Source organism: Triturus cristatus, chromosome 3_2 (assembly GCF_964204655.1).
Source record: "Triturus cristatus chromosome 3_2, aTriCri1.1, whole genome shotgun sequence".
Taxonomy (NCBI): Eukaryota; Metazoa; Chordata; class Amphibia; order Caudata; family Salamandridae; genus Triturus; species Triturus cristatus.
The window spans coordinates 574350487-574370427 of NC_140584.1; the positions used below are offsets into that span (position 1 = coordinate 574350487).

General features: G+C 45.5%; 1 protein-coding gene across 1 annotated transcript in view; it reads right to left on the minus strand.

Annotated features, from left to right (window-relative positions):
- Nucleotides 1-8320: 8320 nt before the first annotated feature.
- The window catches only part of FUCA1 (alpha-L-fucosidase 1), a 170985-nt gene continuing 159364 nt past the window's right edge, over nucleotides 8321-19941 (minus strand). The window contains exons 7-8 of the mRNA XM_085648309.1: nucleotides 14843-14942; nucleotides 8321-13992 (exon numbers count right to left, since the gene is read on the minus strand). Coding sequence (XP_085504435.1) covers nucleotides 13852-13992; nucleotides 14843-14942 — 241 coding nt within the window. The 3' untranslated portion in view covers nucleotides 8321-13851. The remainder of the gene's footprint in view (nucleotides 13993-14842; nucleotides 14943-19941) is intronic.

Genomic DNA, 19941 nt, shown 5'->3' on the forward strand with positions numbered 1-19941 from the left:
CCATTCCTCTGTGGAAGAGCGATGCAATACGAAGGGCGAGGAGCGAGCAAGTAGCACTAAAGGTGGAGGACAGCAGGGGATGCAGGAAGCACTGCATTGCAGAGCTCCTGGAGGCGTTTGAGTGCCAGGACTCGATACTACAACCTGAATCAATCCCTGGGCCGGGGGAGGGAATACTGATGGTGTGTAACCCCCATTGCTGGCGCTATAGATACTAGAGTCCCACTATTTATTCGTGGTATGATCGTGTTGGTGGGTGAGGCGTTTTGGTTCAAAGAAGCGTTATATTGTTATTGTTATACAGTGTATTATCTGTGGCAACTGCCAATCCTATGATGTTGTAATATGCCACGCTTATGAGATCTATTATCGAGGAGACAAACCACGTAGACATTGTTACTCAGTATGGGGAACAGCACCGGCGGACGCTAGAACATGTGGTCTTTGCGATGGTGCATTCGAATAAAAGCAATAAACAAAATAAAAAGACAGAAATGAAAGTGGGTGTTGTGGCCCTTTTGGAGGGAGACAGTGCATGGTTGGACAATACAGTCTTCGTCAATGCATGGTGAAAGAGACATCCTCTCTAACTGCTACCTGCACTACTCATCAGCGCAAAAACCTTATGTTCAAGAAGAGATACAGGAGTACATGAACCTAAACGGGAATCAATGAGCAAGATGATCAGATATGAAATCGGATACTTTCAAGATGCTAGTGTGCAGTAGAAACAGCGTACTTGAAGATAATCTGCGAAGCCCACTTAATAATACTGACAGTGAACCTGGTATCCCTGGAAATGAAGCACAAGCAATCACAGTCCTCTAATATATAGAGCGAAGTAGTAGCTTTGGGATGTGAAATTAAGCTTGAACAGATTATCCACAGGCGAGCTTACACATGCAACACTAACAAAGGAGGCAGCAACGTAGGGAGGTTCATAGCTAGTATTAATGTGAGATACAAGAGAACTGTCAACACAGGAGCGAATGAGATGTTTGGGATTATTCAGCAATTCTACTCAATGGGGAAGGGGGTCTGGAAAGGGATGCCTGTAGGCAACAGACAAGGCTGTCAAAGGGAGATATGGAGCCTTTATAGAGTCCAATCATAAAGGAATACGTGTTAATGGCAATCCACAGCCTTAAGCAATCTAAAACCAGTTTCCAACGGTTCTCATAAGGGCTCTACAAATCAGCTGCTAGCCACCCTCAAGATGTGGGGATTGCTCCAATGAGGGATGACTTTTCACAGGACAGGAAATGACTGATGATCTGGGCCTCCCCGCCCGCAGTTACTTTTATGTGGGAGTATGCTGGGCATGTGCCATAGTTATGGGGGCCTGGACAGACAGACAGAGCCCGAAATACATAACACTCGGCAACTACTGCTCACTGTGGGAGGGAGGAGCAGGCTGATATCCTGGTTTTATAAGACTCTTCGTCACATGCTAGTGACAGCTGTAGGGGCAATGATTTTAAATATTTGCAAACAGTCAGACTACGAAGAGGTTATGTTACTACGTCATTAACATTTAAACTATCAAGGATGAAACCCTGCAGTGATCGTATACACCCATCTCTCTTCTTAGTACACAATGCAGATTTGTTACAAACATCTTGGCATCCAGACTAGGCTGGCTTATGTGTTGCTCAGTGTATTTTGACTAGTCCAGTTTTATTCATGGAAGACAAGCAAGTGGCAACACAAAAAAATATGTTGCCCTCATAGAACAGTCAACTGGAAAAAACAGAAGGAAGTACAGGTCTGTGCATGCCAAGAAGGCATTCAGCGGAGTGATAAAGCCTTTATGGGCAGTCACGTTGACAATAATTGGCTTTAGGCAATGCTAATAAACTGAATAAGGGAGGACTGCCATTCACCTATGGCCAGGATACGAGTTAGACTGCAATAGTTAGTTAGCCAGGGCAGTAGAAAGAGAGGCCTGATGTTCCCACTGCTAGTCACACTAGAATTAGCACCACCAAGCAGACTTTCATCAAGAACAAAATCCACACCAACGCAACCAACGCTAAAGAACTATTCAACGTCATACAGCAATTCACCAAACCCCCCAGCGAAGCCACGGACGTCACACCATCCCAGGAACTCTGCAACAAGCTCAGCACCTACTTCCATCTGGAAATCAAGGCCCTCTACGACAACTTCAGTGAACAGAAGCCGGACAACACCCTCCCCGCCCACCACCGACAAAGAGCCGACCATCACGACCTGGAATCCTGCCACCATCGAACACACCACTATGACCATGAAGAACACCCACACAGGAGCCCCCACGGACCCCTGCCAATGCACATCTTCCACAGGGCCGCCGCCATGGCACCAGAAGTAGGGCGGACCATAAACGCCTCCTTCAAATCCGGCATCTTCCCAAACGATGAAGTGGGCAGAAGTAAAACCCCTCCTCAAGAAGCCCACGGCCGACCCAACAGACCTGAAGAACTACCGGCCCATCTTTCTCCTCCACTTCGCTGCCAAAGTCACACACAGAGAACAGTAAACGCTCAGCTGACCGCCTTCATCGAAGAGAACTCCATCCTAGACGCCTCCCAGTCCGGTTTTCGCAGAAACTACAGCCCTCCTCGCCGCCACTGACGACATCCGCATGCTCCTCGACCAGGGACACAGCGCGGCTCTCATTCTACTAGACCTCTCTGCAGCCTTCGACACCGTCTCACATTGCACTCTTGCTGCCAGACACCACGACGCGTGTATACGAGGGACCGCCCTCACCTGGATCCGCTCCTTTCTCTCCGGCAGGACCCAGAGGATCAGACTCCCCCTTTCCTCTCCGAATCCACAAAGATCAAATGCGGAGTACCCCAAGGATCCTCGCTCAGCCCCACGCTCTTCAACATCTACATGGCCCCCCTCGCCGCCATTGTCAGACAGCACAGGCTCAGCATAGTATCGTACGCCGACGACATCCAGCTCATCCTCTCCCTCACGAAGAACCCCTAAGACACCAGACTGTTTCCAGGAAGGAATGAAGAATGTCGCCGCCTGGATGAAAAACAGCTGCCTGAAGCTCAACTCAGAGAAGACTGAGGTCCTCATCCTTGGACCCTCCATCTCTGCCTGGGACAACACCTGGTGGCCCTACGGCTTCAGGAGCCCGCCCACCCAGACAGACTACGCACGGAACCTCGGCATCATCCTCGACTCTTCCCGCCAGATCAACTCAGTCGACTCTACCAGCTTCAACTGCCTACGGATCCTTCGCAAGACCTACAAATGGATACCCCCCGAATGAAGAAAAAACGTCACACACGCACTCATAACCAGCAGACTGGACTACGGCAACGCCCTCTACGCCGGAATCAACAGAACTCTCCTACACAAGCTCCAGACCTTCCAGAACACAACAGCCAGACTCGTTCTCGGAACCCCACGACACGAGCACATGACCCAACACCTACGAGACCTCCACTGGCTCCCGGTCAAGGAGAGAGTAACCTTCAAACTGCTCACCCACGCCTACAAATCCCTAAACAACATCGGACCCAAATACCTCAACGAGAGAGTCTCCTTCCACGTACCCAAGAGGAACCTCCGCTACGCCGACCTCGCAGAAACCCCCCGCAACCGCAGAATGAGAGCAGGTGGAAGAGCTTTCTCCTACCTCGTAGCCAAGGCCTGGAACGAGCTCCCAGTCAACATCAGATGCTCCCCCACACTGCGCACCTTCAGGAGTAACCTCAAGACCTGGATGTTCGCCTAAACCGGAGCTGCAGAACCCCCACCTCTCCTCCCCCCCAGCGCCTTGAGACCCTCACACGTGAGTAGCACGCTTTATAAACCCCTGATTGATTGACAACCCACAGATTTAGGGTCTACATTGGCGAGGGACGAGTTCAATGCCAATTCATTTGTGGGCAACATACTTGGGTTCTTATCAAAACCTAGCTCCTGAGTTTCTAAATGAATTGGACCAGATACCAAGCAGTTTTTGAGCCTAAGAATCAAGACAGACGAGGTCAGATACCTTCCACTAACCCTGGCTGCGGATAGACAGAAAGCTAGAGAGCTGGGGTAGCCATGCATTTTCTGGAATTTGGCAGAACTTTATCAGCCAGGCCAGGCAGGACCCACCACTCTAGTCCGGGTAAGCTAGATACACAACTAATATAACCTGTGCTCATCCTCTGGTAGCTTGGCACATAGCAGCCAGGCTTATCCAATGTGTGAAGTATTTGTGCAACACACACAGTAACACAATGAATACACCAAAGAAAGACTCCCCACAGGTTTATAGAAATAGGTTATAGTATTATAAACAAACCAAGACAAAAATACAATGTGTACTTTTCATGTTATCGCATTAAATGTCCATGGTAATCACAGTGATAAACAAAACGCGTTTTGCAGTCATTAAGGTAAAAACCCCCGGGCTAGTAGCACGTACCACAGTGTGGTTACTGAGAAGTATAACTTCCTTGCTGTGGCAGGGCAAAGCAGTGTGCTAAACTGCATCAGAGATTCATTGTTATACAGGCCCCTCAAGACTGTGGAAATTCAACGAAAGGCGAACCGCATGTGAAAGTGCAGGTCAGTGACTGGAACTTTGGGGGTCTGACTCCTCAGTATAGTACCTTTCAATCGATTTGTCAGCGGGCCTTGTGAGTGGGGCCCACTTCGTCAGCTGATCTGGGTCACAACACCTGCGCATCGACAGCTGACGAACCTTGCACCCTTGGACAATCACCGCGCCACCCAGACAACGCATCGTAATAGACCTCACTGGTAGGTGCTGAAGCCACTGGGAGTGTAGCAGTGACTTAGATCGGCCCGAGCACAGCCAGAACATCTTGAGCCTAGTAGATAACGCCAGTTGTAGAAAAGTGGGGCGCTCAGTCCTCGGCAAAGGGGAAGCGCTGGTCTTGGTGCTAAGATTGAGGCAGGGATCGGCTCACAAGCTGATCCGTGTCAAAACCCACTCGTCGGACTCGCCAGTTACAGAGTCCCACTGCAGTGAAAGGGGGGGGGGAGGTCTTTGATGATCCTGAGACCTCCTCAACACAGGGACAGCCAGCAAGCCCTTAGAGAAAACTTTTAGTTCAGCACATATCAAAGGAAGCTGTCAGCAGGCCACAACTTGGCAGTCCCTCCTGCAGCTCAGCAAGCGGCAGGCCAACACAGCAGAGCGGTTAGCAAAGTGGAAGTCCCACCTGGAAGCACAGCAGTCCTTCTGGCAATGTGCAGATGTAGGGCCAGCAGTGTCTGGTTAAAGGTCCAACGAAGTGTCTATCTAGAGCGCCTGGATACACCATCAGGTGATTAGCAACACTTTATAAATCCTGATTGATTGATTAATTAATTGAGGGGGTCAGAGACCCAGAACTTAAACCCCAAAATGGCTTTGATGTGTGGGACATCAAAAGAAGTGCACAGCTTCCCATTTCAGCCCAGTCCTGTCTGTCAGCCTAGCGATATGGGTGTTGGGGGAGGGTTAGGGGGGGGGGATAAATCAGCCATTTGTGTGGTACCAGGACACTAGCACATGAAGTGTTAGCTCCTCCCCTGCTTCTTGCAGAGTCAGACCCATCAGTATGCAGATGAAGGCAGATTCAGTCGAGTGTCCTGTGTTGTGGCTGTCTAAAGGGAATGCACACATGTGGCTGTCACCCAGCCCAGCCCCGGCGTGCATTGGAGACAGGCTGTCAGGCACACAGCAGTAAGTGCAGAGAAATGTCCACTTCATAAAAGTAGCATTTCTAAAATAGTAAAGTTAAATCCAACCTCGTCATTCCAATCTTATGAAACATGGAAAAGCTACTCCTCTCTAATCGCGAATTACAGTTTAAAAGGGTATTAAGGAAATCCTAATGCTAAGCTATGAGAGGAGTAGCCCTCATAGAAGTGAAAAACGAAATAAACTGTTTGTCACTATTAGGACATGTAAAACATAAAATGTACATGTCCTATCTTTACTTACTTAGAAGTGTCTTACATGTAAGAAAAGGGGAGTTTAGGGCTTAGCAAGTAGTTTGTAAATGCGGGAGTCAGAGGACATTAAACTCTGCATACAGGCACTGCAGTGGCAGGCCTGAAACAGGGTTGAAAGGCTACTTCTGTGGGTGACACAATCAGTGCTGTAGCCCACTAGTAGCATTTAACTTAAAGGCCCAGGGTACAGAAGTACCACTTTACAAGGGACTTACAAGTAAATTAAATATACCAATCAGGTATTTACCAATCACAAACATGTTTAGAGATGAAGCACATGCACTTAAGCACTGGTAACTTAAGAGTCCAAAGGCCAACAAAACGATACATCAAAACATGGAGGTCAAAAGCAAAATGTTTAGGGGAAGACCACCCGAAGGTGGACAGGTCTAGCAGTCACCCACACAGGATGATGTGGTTACGACGGTTAGTGCTAGGAAAGGTGTTAACCAAAATCCTCCATGTATTTTACACCATTACCTTGAAACCAGGAAGGAATGATGCTCATGCAAGCCTTACATATGGGAATGAAAAATAAGAAGATGGGTAGGGCCCAGTGCACATTAAGCCAGAGGACGTGGTTTCTGAGTCCAGAAAATTCTAGGCTATCAAATGGTGGAGGTTAGAAATTGAAGGAATGGGCAACAGACTGAAAAGGAATGCTGCTCTATGGACCACACCAAGGCCAAAAGGACACTATGTCAGGTACCATGGGTGATTGAAGAGTAAAGAAGCAAGAACTTATTCCACTCTGATTGCATCTACCATTGAGGTGGTGGGATTTAGTGGAAAGAGAGTTGAGGCTCACAAGCTGTCTGGCACCCTTCATTACAGAACTATCAGGATTCACACTGAGGGGTTTGGAGGGACAATTTTAGCAACTGAAAGGAGGAGGTATGTCACAAATGGAGTAACTTGGTTCGCACAATGGGATAAAAAAAAACTTCCCTGAACTTCAGACCGAATTCATGCAACACTAAATAGCACTTTCAGTAAATCTGCATCGGATCATTAGATGTTGCATCCAAGCGTATAGTGGAGGCATGTAGAGAGCACATGACCTTCAAGAAATTCTTGCAAAAGCAGATAAATGCTGCCCATTCAGAGTTTTCAACTGCGATTGTAAAAAGAAATGTGGGTACAATTGGACAATAAGCAGAGGGTGACCATTCAAACAAGAACTAACAAATTTGCAAAATATACATAAACCAGGAAAACATTTTTTTTTAAATACATTGTAAGAGTGGCACTTTAAATCGTGAAAGCTGCACTGTATAGAGGGAGATCTCTGTCAAATCTTTGTTGGAGAGAATGCAGTGAATGAGTGTCTCTACCACATTCTGTCGTCCTACTTGGTGTGTGAGTTCCGGCAAGAAGTTCTTAAGGAAGTGAGAGGCAGTGGAAGCTTAGGTGACAGGAAGTGTAGTAGTAGTGCTCTACGGTTTCTCCTCACAGGCAATATACCCTTTCCTTTATAGGTACGAATTGGTAAGATACTTTCACACACACCCTTGGTGGCCAAGCAAGCTATTACAGCCTATGGAAAAGAATTCAAGTCCCTACTATGGATCAATGGGTGTAGCCGATTTGATCTCTAATGGGAAAAAGAACCACATAGCACACAGGGTAACTATAAGCCCCACTGGAGAATGTGATAGCCGTTCACTGAACACCTAGCACAAGGCTTTAAAAAGAGTATTGTTGCAAGACATTGCAGATGCTAGGTATAGCTGATGGAGTTACCATATGATAACATGCTGTGTGTCGCATGGCTGGCAAACTCAGTATGATCACAGTAGACTTGATGAAAAAAGGGCAACATGTTATTAGACACTGGAATAGGCTTGGTGGTGGATAGGTAAACAATTGGGGAGAGTTGGATGTGGTCAGCCAAAATGGTTATTGAGGGACATTTTAGCATATATGGCTTTTAAGGTAGTAATGCTGTAAGTACCAAAAGACGATTGTAACCTAAAGAACAGTATGCGGAGGACCCACCTAGGAAACACTACAGTAATTGAGAGATGGATATCCACTCAGTTTGTGCAGATCAAAGACAGGTTTTATACTACACTCACCAATCTCCTCACACTCCAGTCTTAGCTAAGGCTTCTAGTTTTACACAAACTTGCATCTACCTAGCTCTCATTCTTACTCCTAAAACCATTTTATTTAAAGTTGACGCCTCGCTCAATTAAACACACACCTTAACATTACTATGTGCTCTCTTCCAACTAACAACCAGGATTCGTAAATTCCAACACACTCTTAAGATAACACACGTGCAATCATATCAAAATCAAGAGATTCTATGTGCATTGTGCAGTAAAAGATGGAAATGAGAAAATGTAAGAACATGTTTAACGCAATTTTAATTATCAAACATTTTTGTAGATTACAGTACATTTGAAAAAGCTTTTTAAATCAAAGATTGGTCACATAAGTATTACAATCATTGGCGAAGTATACAATAAATTCACATAAGAGACACTTATACTATCACATCCCTCTTCCTTAATATGTAGGAACGTAAGTGGATTATTATCCTGCTAACCTCATTTAACTACCCATCCACATCAAACGTTTCTGTTTATAAATGCATTACATTGGACTGATAGACGGAGCATGGAGCTCATGCAGGTTTGCAGTAGCCGTCAGGACTGACCCAAGGAAAAAAATACTCAAACAGTTCTTCTGAAGTAATTGTCTGATGACCACGCAATTTCAGCTCAACTGAGTAGCATTTCTCACTCCCCTGCAACATCTCACTGCTGGCAATCATGCCACCCTGCGCAGGCTGTGGAGAGAAGCCACAACAGATATCTATTTAAATAGTTTTTTTGTTGTGAAACCCATAGCTTTGTCTGTGATTCCTAATGTCTTATGGATATGTTGCCATTTGCTGGCACCGTTAAGTGCAATTAAGATCCCTAAATCTAGGACTAGGAGGTTACACGGGCTACAACATTTCGTTTAGTATGCGTGATAAAAAGGCATGGGTTGGTTCTACACTCGTTTTTAGCATTTGCAATAACAATAAGGCTATAGGCAATGAGCCACCAGCATCTCCAGTAAGTTTGCATCCCACAAAATCCCAAGTCTTTTTGGAGTAGGGAGGAGATATCTATGCTAAGAGTGAGGCCCTCACATCTACGATAGACACTGGTGCAGACAGTGGGCCTTCGGCATCCCTAATACACATTATGCATGCTGTGGGTGCTGTGGGTAGCCTTTTTCACTATTTATAACGCAGGCAAAGGAACTTGCATTATTGTAAGACCTTTCAACTGGTTTCATAGACTAACCATGTCATGAGTGGACCATTCCCAAGATCAAGTATGTCAAAGCCATGTGCTCTGATGGGTTACCAGAGCCGGCAAACTACACCTCTTGGCAGTAACCCCTTTTGAACTGAAATTCTGCTGCCAGCTTCTCACCAAAAAGAGTGCAAATTAGCACAGACTTCATTTAAAACAAAATGAGAAAAAAATTGCTTCAAATGCCATGAGGAAATGGCCACATCCCCAACATGTTTTGGAATTAAAATATTCAATGAAATGTTCTATGATTAAATTGAACAATTACTCGCTGAATAGGTGTACCTTCTGAAATACAACATGTAGGAAAGATTAGCTACACAGTAGCCAATAGTTCCTCTAGGGAACCACATAACTTTAAGGCAGGAGTAAAAACAGAAATTGCAGCAGATTTCAAGGGGAAAATTAAAAAAAGGATACAACAGATGTGCATCCCCTTAGGAAGCTGTCTTTGCACCTGTATAGTGCCTTATGTTACACATACGTAGGGCATGAGCCCAAGACTATTAGTTAAAGATGAACCAGGGAAACAGTAGGTTTATTAATAGAAGAGTAACAAATGCCACAGTGGTGTTTTAACTATTTTTGGAGTGCAGATGCTGCAATCATGACGTAGCCACTATTCCAAGATCCACTAAGTACAAGGTCTCTATAAAGATACATTGCCCTTTGCAGCTTTCTCACACGTTTAACAAGTCTAGGAGACAGAAAAGGCTCAAGTCAGGCTTCAACAAACATTCTCAAACCACCAAGTATTACTGTATCAATCTTGGATTAGATATTCCACAGGTAATGCTGATGAAAGGACTATGGTATTAACAAATCAGGCTTCTTCCATTACGGGGAATCAGTACAAAAAATATTAAACTCAAGCAAGATAATGCATCCCTTTGGGTAAAGTGTTATTCCGTTGGCTCTAATATTGTGCCCCCATAGATTTCTAAGCCAGATAAATTTGATTAAGGCAGCACAGTAGGATAACTATACACCAGAGAAAAGATACTGTAAACCAGTCAAGCAGGGAAATCGAATTAACCGATACTTGGGAATGCACATCAGGATGAGAAACATTGAATGATTATCCAGATAGCAGCACTGGAGAACTTCATTCTTTAGGTGACACAGAGGCAGATTTTTCCTTCCTCATGACCTCCTGCCCTCTACCTTCACTCAGGCAAATGCTAAGATGGAGGGGAGGTGTCACAGAACCGCTTGCCCCAATGCAGTGCCTCGGAGGACGTCTTAATCAAGACATTAATGCTGTGTGAAGGTGTGTGCACTTTTCCAGGTTGCTGCCCGGCGGATATCTGGCAACGACACCCCCAGAAACAATGCCATGGATGTGGAAATTGTGTTTTTGGAATGAGTCCATTCTTTAGAGTTCATAGGCCGTCCTACCTTTTGATGACACTAAATAATGGATTTCGATATCTATCTAGAAATGCTCGTTTTGGTAAGGGGAAGACCATTCTTTGGTGCACTGAAGGAGACAAAAAGCTGGTTTCTTTTTTGAGAGGATTTAATTCTGTCCAAGTAAAACTTCAAGCACCTTTCGAGGTCTAGTGAATTAAGTGCTTGCACAGCTGCTGTCTGAGGATTTGGAAAGAATGATTTGAGAATGATGGGTTCATTAAGCTGAAAGTCTGAAGGAACCTTCGGAATTTGGGTTAGTATGTAGAATAACCCTATTTTATTTGAACTGAAGAAATGGTTCTTGCATGGTATTTGCTTGAATCTCAGTTACTCAATGAAATGGTATAAGCTTGAATCTCACTTACTGGATGTGTAGAGGTGAGAGCCAGAAGGAGGGCTACCTTCCAGGAGAGGTATTGACTGTCTGCTTTATGTATTGGCTCGAAAGAAGGCTTCATTAGTTGTCCCAATACGGTCTTGAGATGCCACTCCAGAGGTAGTGGCTTGAACAGTGGATATGCCGAAACAATCCTTTAAGGAACTGTTTAATGAGCCTGTTGGTCCACAGAATGGCTTGTTGGATCATCTCCGGAAACGAGGATTGGCAGTGAGATGAACCTTAACAGAGGCGTGAGCTAGGACGGATTGTGTAATATGTAGAAGGTACATTAAAATCTGTTCCAGAGAAGATGCGAGGGGATGAATGTTAGCAGTTCAACACCGAATCCAGAATCTCTTCTATTTTAAGGAGTAAGTTTAATTTGTACTGTCTGTCGGCCCCACTGGAGAAAGATGAGATTCAGCGTGCGTTGGTCTAGTTCCACTTGTGGCAGGTAGATTGAACCGGTTTAAATTGTCCGCAGAGGTGTATAGCGTCACTGGTACATGCTCTGCTGTTAAGTGTATCTTGTGTTAGACGCACCATTGCCAGATTAGCTGTGCTTCCTGGGACAATAGACGAGATCTGGTGTCTCCCTATTTATGTAGTGCATCGTTGTGGTGTTGTCTGTGAAGATGAGCATAGAGGTTCGCCGAATTCTCGGAAGGAAGGCTTGTATAGCAAGATATATTGCTCTTAATTCCAGCAGATTAATGTGCAGGCTGCAATGCGAAGGAGGCCATTTGACACTGACCTGAGGGTCCTGGAGGTAAGCTCCCCACCCATCCAGGGAGGCATGTGTTGTAATTACCAATGGCTATGGCTGGGGAAGAAACCGGAGACATGCAGAGAGATTTCCTGTTTGGGTCCACCAGTCGAGTGACTTGATCATGAACAGAGTGAAGTAAATGACATCTTAGAACACTCCTGCCGCCTGAGACCATTGAGCGTCCAGTGCTTCCTGAAGTGGATGCATAGGAAGACGACAGTGTGGTATAAGGTGGATGCGCGAGGACATCATACCTAGGAGAGACTTGTAGAGGCAAACTGAAAGTGACCTTTTTTGTATGGAGTGTGCCAGAGAGCAATTTGTTTTGCCTCTCGACAGCTGGATAGGCTTTCTTGAGATCTGTGTCCAGTACAGCTCCATATATTATCCACTGCGAAGGGTGGAGGATTGATTTGTCTAGGTTGGGAGCGAGTCCAAGGTCACTGAATAGGTGTAAGCAGGTGTTGGTGGATGCTTCGCCTACTGGTGAGTTTGTGCCTTGACCAATTAGTCATTTAGATATGGGAGGACTTAATGGCGCTGCTGTCTGAGGTAAGCTGCAAAGGGTGCCAGACATTTAGCAAATATGCAGGGGGCAGATTTGAGTCCAAATGATAACACCTGGAATTAAAAGTGAGCCCTCCATTTTCTGTTCCAGTTACTGGTGTGGACTGGAACTTTCTACCAGGTCATTTGTCTGTCTTTAAAAAAAAAAAAGTAAATCCGTATTTGTAAAGCGCAAACTACTCACCCTTACGGGTCTCAAGGCATTGAGTTATTGCCCAGAGTTACATGGTGCTGAGCTGCCGCCGGAGCCCGGATTCGAACCGTGAACCCTGTGCTCGGAAGTCAGCTGCCCTGGCCGCTGCACCACACCTTTTTATTTTTTTATATTTTTTTAAAGACAGACAAATGACCAGGTAGAAAGTTCCAGTCCACACCAGAAACTGGAACAGAAAATGGGAGGCAGCACAACAGCGGCCCATGTGAGATGCATATCCACCATACCAGGTGTAGACTTAACATGACATGGAATGCTTTAAAACAAACATTTTTAGGCCCAAACTCAAAGCAAAAGAAGTTCCCAGAAGGTCGAGAAACAGAAAAGTTGAGTATTTGAAACATAAGACATCAATTACCCACCCTTCCTTAAAAAAACAAAAACAAAATGCACCTAAAATCATGCAATTAACTGGCCTTTCCAAATACAGCCAGCATCATCAAGTTTTCATGTGCAGAAAAGAGGTTTAAATCCCTGATACAAAGCTTATCAAAACTTTTATTTTGATGTTTCAGTGCCTAATGACAATAAGTGTTGATAAATTCAATGATTTAGAATCCTGAACTCATTCACAAATGTGCAAGCATGTTTTCTGGGTTCGGCATTCTACAAATCGCATATATTGCACACATTGGTAACTATTTTTGAGTGCTACTTAAAAAAGGGGAAACTGCATCGAAATCCACAAATTAACAAGCATATTTTAAGCCAAATACTTTTCCAGACAAGAGAGAAAACCACTGAACACAAAATGCACAGCAAGACCAGGCTACCATACGAAAAAAGTAACTGTGCACTCTATGTTCAACAGAACTAGAGCTTTCCAACGATATCAATATCAGTAGAACCTAAGGCCTGACCAGGGTTACTCAGGGAAATAAGGCTGCTGCCTCTAATGGACAGACCAATGCAGAGACTTCTTATATAAGGGAATTCCTTCACACTGATCTTCAAAGATAGTCTAACTTTATTTTTAAGGCACTGATCAAAGTTTTCTTTACGGATACTTGACATGATTGCAGATTTGGGTCCCTTTCTTCACCTGGGAATTGAGGTGCTAAGATTTTTAGAGTCTTGGTAAAGGCATTTTCTTATGAACTCAAAGGCACACTAGGAAGAGCATTCAATTATGAAAACTCCACAACCTTCACATTTATAGTGCCGTTGATGCAAGCCAAGCCAGCAGATCCTCTTTCTACAAGGCATGTCCGGAGAAACTGATGCACTATTTTACACCTTCCATTTGGATGGTCCAGGCAGCCTCCACAGGCAGAGAGCCTGGAGGGATGAATGGGAGGTAGATAGTCAGCCCCTTATCCGGCAACACCTGCCACTTAAGGTCTCCGGAGAACCCCAGCATAGTTATCTGAAGAAAACAAGAGAACAGGTGTCAAAACTACATACATAGTACAACAAGCAGCAGCAATAAGTATAGTCCCAATAAACTTTCCAGAAAGAAAACCCAGACAAGCACATCTTTCTTGAATAAACATATAGTCTTTGATCAGAACTCACTCAATAAATTGACGGCATCTGTAAAAGTTGAATTCCTATTCTCCCAATATCCAAGTTAAGAAAACAACTTTTTGTGGGGATCAGGAAGGGGAACTGCAGAAGCTCAAGATATTGTATGAGGTGCTAACTACAGCCATAAGACTATGCGAGCACATGCCAGTCCCATCTAAAAAATGACAGTATTCTGTAAATCTCACAAATTCTTTCCTGGAATGGGTTCAGTGTAAGAGGAGAGTAAACCTGATCCATCTCAGATGTATGTGCTAAAGCAGTACCTTCCTTGCCTCTTTTCCTTTCCCTTCTGCTCTCTTTCTCTGCTTATCCTATTCGGTTATTTGTATATCTAATTTAAAAAATGTATTTGGCTATGTTTCTCTAGTACAACAGTGCATCTCCGTCAACCTACTGTAGAACTAACGCTGTAATCAGCCATAGTTATTTACTTTGTAAATGATTTAGTCTCAAAGGCACAAGATCCATAAATGTTACCTTCATGTGACCAATAAACAGGAGGCATTTGCTGTGCTACTGTTATGAATGTCTAAATTCTCAATAAAAACCTTTAAAAAGAAAAAGCATCAAAGTCCAAAAGCATACACACATGGACATCTTTTTTGACTCCGTCGCTCACCTGCATACTATTTGAAGTAGACCAATTATACAAACTAAAATGATTTATTTAAAGGACAGAATGAGCTCACATTTGTTTGTGCACAAGGCTTGGGCGAATGCAAGTTCAGCATATTATTCTGTGGCCAGTTCAAAAAGATGGCGTAAACTGTGGAGTCCTTTGAGGTGTACCTGAAATGAATGCAAAAGAAACATCTTTGAAGAAGGGCTAGACATCAATCAGTATGTCATTTTCTTGAGATATACATAGCATCCTAATAATTCTTCTGCATTAAAATACAGGTCTTGACGCCACCTACAACGCTGCATCTGGAAATCACATTGGCTAGAATTCTGTCATACCTACAGGTTTCCCTCAACAGATTATGATAAACTATAAATCTGAACTTGTAACTGAACTTGTATTCTTACTAAGGATTAAGCACCGTCCTTGGTCAAAAGCCATGCACCCCATACCCGCAATTATTTGCCACACCACCCTGTCCCACAGTACATTCCCATCCACTCCAATCAAGGGACCTGATGCACTGCCTCAAACCAAGGACAATGGAGGAGGTCGGGGGCTGGGTGATGAAACTTAAAGGGGCACATTTATTCCAGGGCAAAGTTAAATAAACCACTCCTGTATAACTTTCTCATTTGGCCAACTTAACACCTGCACATGGCAGGTTCTGTCCAGGTGGCAGCATAACACATTTATCGAAAAAGAATCTTTAATTGGTTACATACTTTGCTTTGGTGGCCTGGTACTCTCCACAGAAGTCTTTGTATCTGATCAGCATGAGGTGCAAGAGGCAGCCCAAAAGACCATGGAGAGTCCGCAGGGGCAAACATAACAAATATCCCAGTAAGCACCTTTTGAAACATGTGGCCAGTGTCTGTGTCTCTTTAAGCACATCACAGGGGGAAGTGGTCACCTAACCAGCAAGTATCCAAAAGAGCAAGAGCTGATACGTGATTTGGATCTTTCCATTTCCTCTATGCCCCTTTACTACGCGTGGAAACAAGAAGCTGAATTGTCAGTGCGAGCAGGCAGTCCCGCTGAATGTCTGCTATTTTGCACATTAATCATTCTTAACCCTGCGAATTTGCACAGATTATTATTTTAAATTTATTGTGGTTCATTTGTGCTTTTAACTTGCTTTTGACTTGCACATTTTTAAACCGTACTTGAGTTGCTCACCGATCACCCTCCTTTTTAGGTCTCGTGCCTAGCGATGCAGTGCGCAGCACTGCTCGCGTAGCGAGAGACCTCTTGTAGGGGGTTTGGAAACTGACCTAGGAATCGCAGAGACTCATGCGTGTGCTTTTCCTTTTGGGCCACGCTATTGGTCTTTGCGTGCGTCTTTTTTTCAAAGACAGCACGCAATTGCCAAAGGCGGACGCATTGCTCCGCCCATGGCCTATTGGTGTCTGTTACGTGCAGCAGCAGCATAGGTTTCCAATTATCGTGCCCAGACACGGGAGCGATAATTGGAAACATATGCTGCTGCTCGCAACCGCGCGCGCACACACCAGCAGCTCCCGCATCTTGCGCGCACCATTCGTGGGCTTGTTGTATACAGCTTCAGTGAGCTGTAAAACGGGTTGCTTGGATTTCGGAATGCTCCTTTGGGGGAGCATGATGTGTGCGCGTTGTGGGGGGCTGTTTGCACATGCCTGGAGCCAATTACAAGCCGTGGCGGGTATGTCCAGCCTGGGATAACAGCAACAGGGAAGCCTCTGTCTGTCCCAGGGCAGCGCTCGGTGACTCATTTTCACAAACTAGAAAGAAAATCTAAGGAGCAACACACTGGTGTTAAAGAGAGTGGTCGGGACGAGACAGGCGCACCGCCATCTCGAGGGCGTGCATTAGCATCTGCTCGAGCAACATCCCCAATCATTAATAATTTTTGGGTTCCGGGGTAGCGTGCTACACGCCGAAAAGTGCTTTGACACCTAGTCAGGGGTAGTAAGCGCTATATAATTGCAATTAAAATACAATAATATCATGCGCGCCAGGTAAGTACCACGTTTAATTTCCTAATTAGGAACCCCCGGTGGGGAAGACTTAACGCTGCACAGGAGACCTTTGCTCCTGTTCAAGTATTTACTACACCAAACGAAGAGACTTTATACGTCCTTTGAGCCACACTGGGCTCTTTTAGGTGAGTTTTCACCATGCCTGCCTGGATTAATTTAAGCACCCATTTTAAACACACCTGACCATAATCCTTACTATCTCATAGGCTGTTCCCTTTGCCCCTGTCCTGATGAAGACCCGCATTGACTAAGACAGTAATGCCCCCCTGGGTTGAAACGTCGACATATATCCCCTGGACCAGTTGAAAGACTCTGCACGAAGACCTACTTATTCAGTGTGCAGACCGATTCAAATATCTGTGTTTTTTCTGGCCTTTTGAAAACGAGAATACTGCCAAAAGTCACCTTGTATATATTACGCACCCTCACTACAGCACGGAGCACCACGTCACCTTGTCACAAATTACAATTCACCTTTATGTTTTGACAGCCATGCAAATTATTGTGGGTATTTATAAATGACGTAATTTATAAAACTTTTGAATACCCTTTATGGTCTCTATGTGTGTTACTTATGACAAATTGTCTTTCCTGTGAATACACCAATGACTGGTTTAATGGTTTAAGAGATAACTTATACCCGACAGAACCAATTGTTATTTATGTACCTGCAGTGGGAGGTGGCGCTGCATGTTTGTCTGGTGTAAATTGCCATGTTTACAGGAGCGTGCCTACAGTTCTGTCACAGTAGTGAATGAGCAGTGTCTGTCTGACAGTCTGAAAAGTGTACACTGTATCACTCCTTGAGAGAAAAGACACAAGCTGCTGTGTGCGACAGGTGACATGGTGTATACAGGCCCTGCAAAGCACTGCGCGTGCGTACAGGGGTTGGCTGGACCAAGGATTCTATATAACACAGATCTGTGAGTGCTGGAGCCACGTACCAGCCTCCTACTTACTACTAAGGATGAAATGCCATTATTTGCACTTCTAGTCAAGTGAGCCCTCGCCTTTGCACTCAATGGCAGATAACTATTCCCCAAGAGTCCCGTCTGTGCCCCCATACTTAAGCACAGCTGTGAGCGCACCACATTTGGTCCATAAAAAGTCGCACCACGTCCCACAATCTCGCCTCTCCTTGAGGAGTGCACGTCCTAATACCTTCGCTGAAGGCCCAATCGAGCATTAAGATGTTGTAAAAAAATCGAGGCCTCCCCACCCATCCCACCCCCTGTAAGACCCCTCCCATTCTTCCTTAACAGCCTGGATGTCCCTACCGCGAAGGTGACCAGTCGCCCCCTGCATGGGACAGGAGTACTGCCCCAAGGCCCTCACTGCTCCTGTCCCGGCACAGGATCTTGAGGTGGAGTCTGTCAGACCTGCCCCACTCCAGCAGGGGATTCATCCAGATGTACACGGCAGGAGTCCACAGCTGCAGGCCTGTGCCCTGCCCCTGGTGCCTCCTGGGGGGTGAGGCTCTGATGGGGCTGGGGTGCACTGGCAGAGGAGATATCGCGAGGCGACTTTCCCGGGGGCGATGCTGCAGCTGACGATTAGGCGCTCAGGAAAAGCAAAGCCGGAAGCGCACTTCACTGTTTAGATTTGTTTCAGATTACAGACCATGTTTTGGCGCTTCTCAGCCTCCCACGTGCATTGCCAGTAAGGTGAGGAGAAACCTGGAAAGATGGACAGGAAGCTCGGTGTGTGAGTGCACCTACTGCTGAAAGCTGCGGCAGACTCACCCAGCGGCTCATCATTCTAAGGTATAAAACACAGAAAGAGTGCCGCGGAGCTGTGAAGCACCTCTCGGATAACACTATTTAATGCAGGCGTCTAAATCCGAAAGTATGGGAAGCAAGCAGGCTGCCGACTGACAAATTTACACAATAGGCTGAACTGCTTTAAGGCGACGAGGCTGAGCTCTCGGACAGTCCTTTCTCTCTTGCCTCTTAATACAAGCATCTACAATGCAATAGGTCTCGCATTTACGCGAATTTGAGCTATTGACATTGCAAATGATAATGCCTTTTATTTTTGTTTTCGTTTTTAAAACATAAATAAAAGGCATAGTCATTTACAATGCCAATAGCTTAAAGTCGCGTAAATGTGAGACCTATTGCATTGCAAATGCTTGTTGCCTTGGTCCCCGCCCTGGTCCGCCGTGGCTCCTGTGCAGATTGTGCGGAGGGCGGCACCTGAATTCGGGCTTCTCTTCCGCCTGCACTCACTTCCACTTGCGGAGGTTGACGGTCCAGTTTTCCTACGGAAACGGCCCATATTAAGCGCATGTTGCAACGGACGCACAGTGCGATCAGGCAGTCCCGCCGAAGGTCTGCTATTTTGCACATTCATCATTCTTAACTCTGCGAATTTGCACAGATTATTATTTTAAATTTATTGTGGTTCCTAAGTGCTTTTAACTTGCTTTTGACTTGCACATTTTTAAACTGTAATCTAGTTGCTCACCGAACACCCTCCTTTTTGCCTTGGTCCCCCACCCTGGTCCGCCGCGGCTCCTGTGCCGATTGTGTGGAGGGCGGCACCTGAATTCGGGCTTCTCTTCTGCCTTCACTCACTTCCGCTTGCAGAGGTTGACAGTCCAGTTTTCCTGCGGAAACGGCCCATATTAAGCACATGTTGCAGCAGACGCGCAGCGTGAGCAGGCAGTCATGCTGAAGGTCTGATATTTTGCACATTAATCATTCTTAAACCTGCGAATTTGCACAGATTATTATTTTAAATTTATTGTGGTTCCGAAGTGCTTTTAACTTGCTTTTGATCTGCACATTTTTAAAATGTACTTGAGTTGCTCACTGATCACCCTCCGTTTTGCCTTGGTCCCCGCCCTGGTCCTGTGCCAATTGTGCAGTGGGCGGAACCTGAATTCGGGCTGCTCTTCCGCCCTGCACTCACTTCCGCTTGCGGAAGTTGGCGGTCCAGTTTTCCTACAGAAACGGCCCATATTAAGCGCATGTTGCAGCAGACGTGCCCAGCGGGCGCGCCGCTGGTGCGAAAACAGCAAGCCCGTCTGTGCCCATCCGCGCACAGCGCCAGCCATTATGCCAATCTTTATCCCAGTAACCCCATAAACCATCCTCTTCATTACTCCAGGGAAGCTTTACGGCATGTTAAACTCAGCAGCCATCCC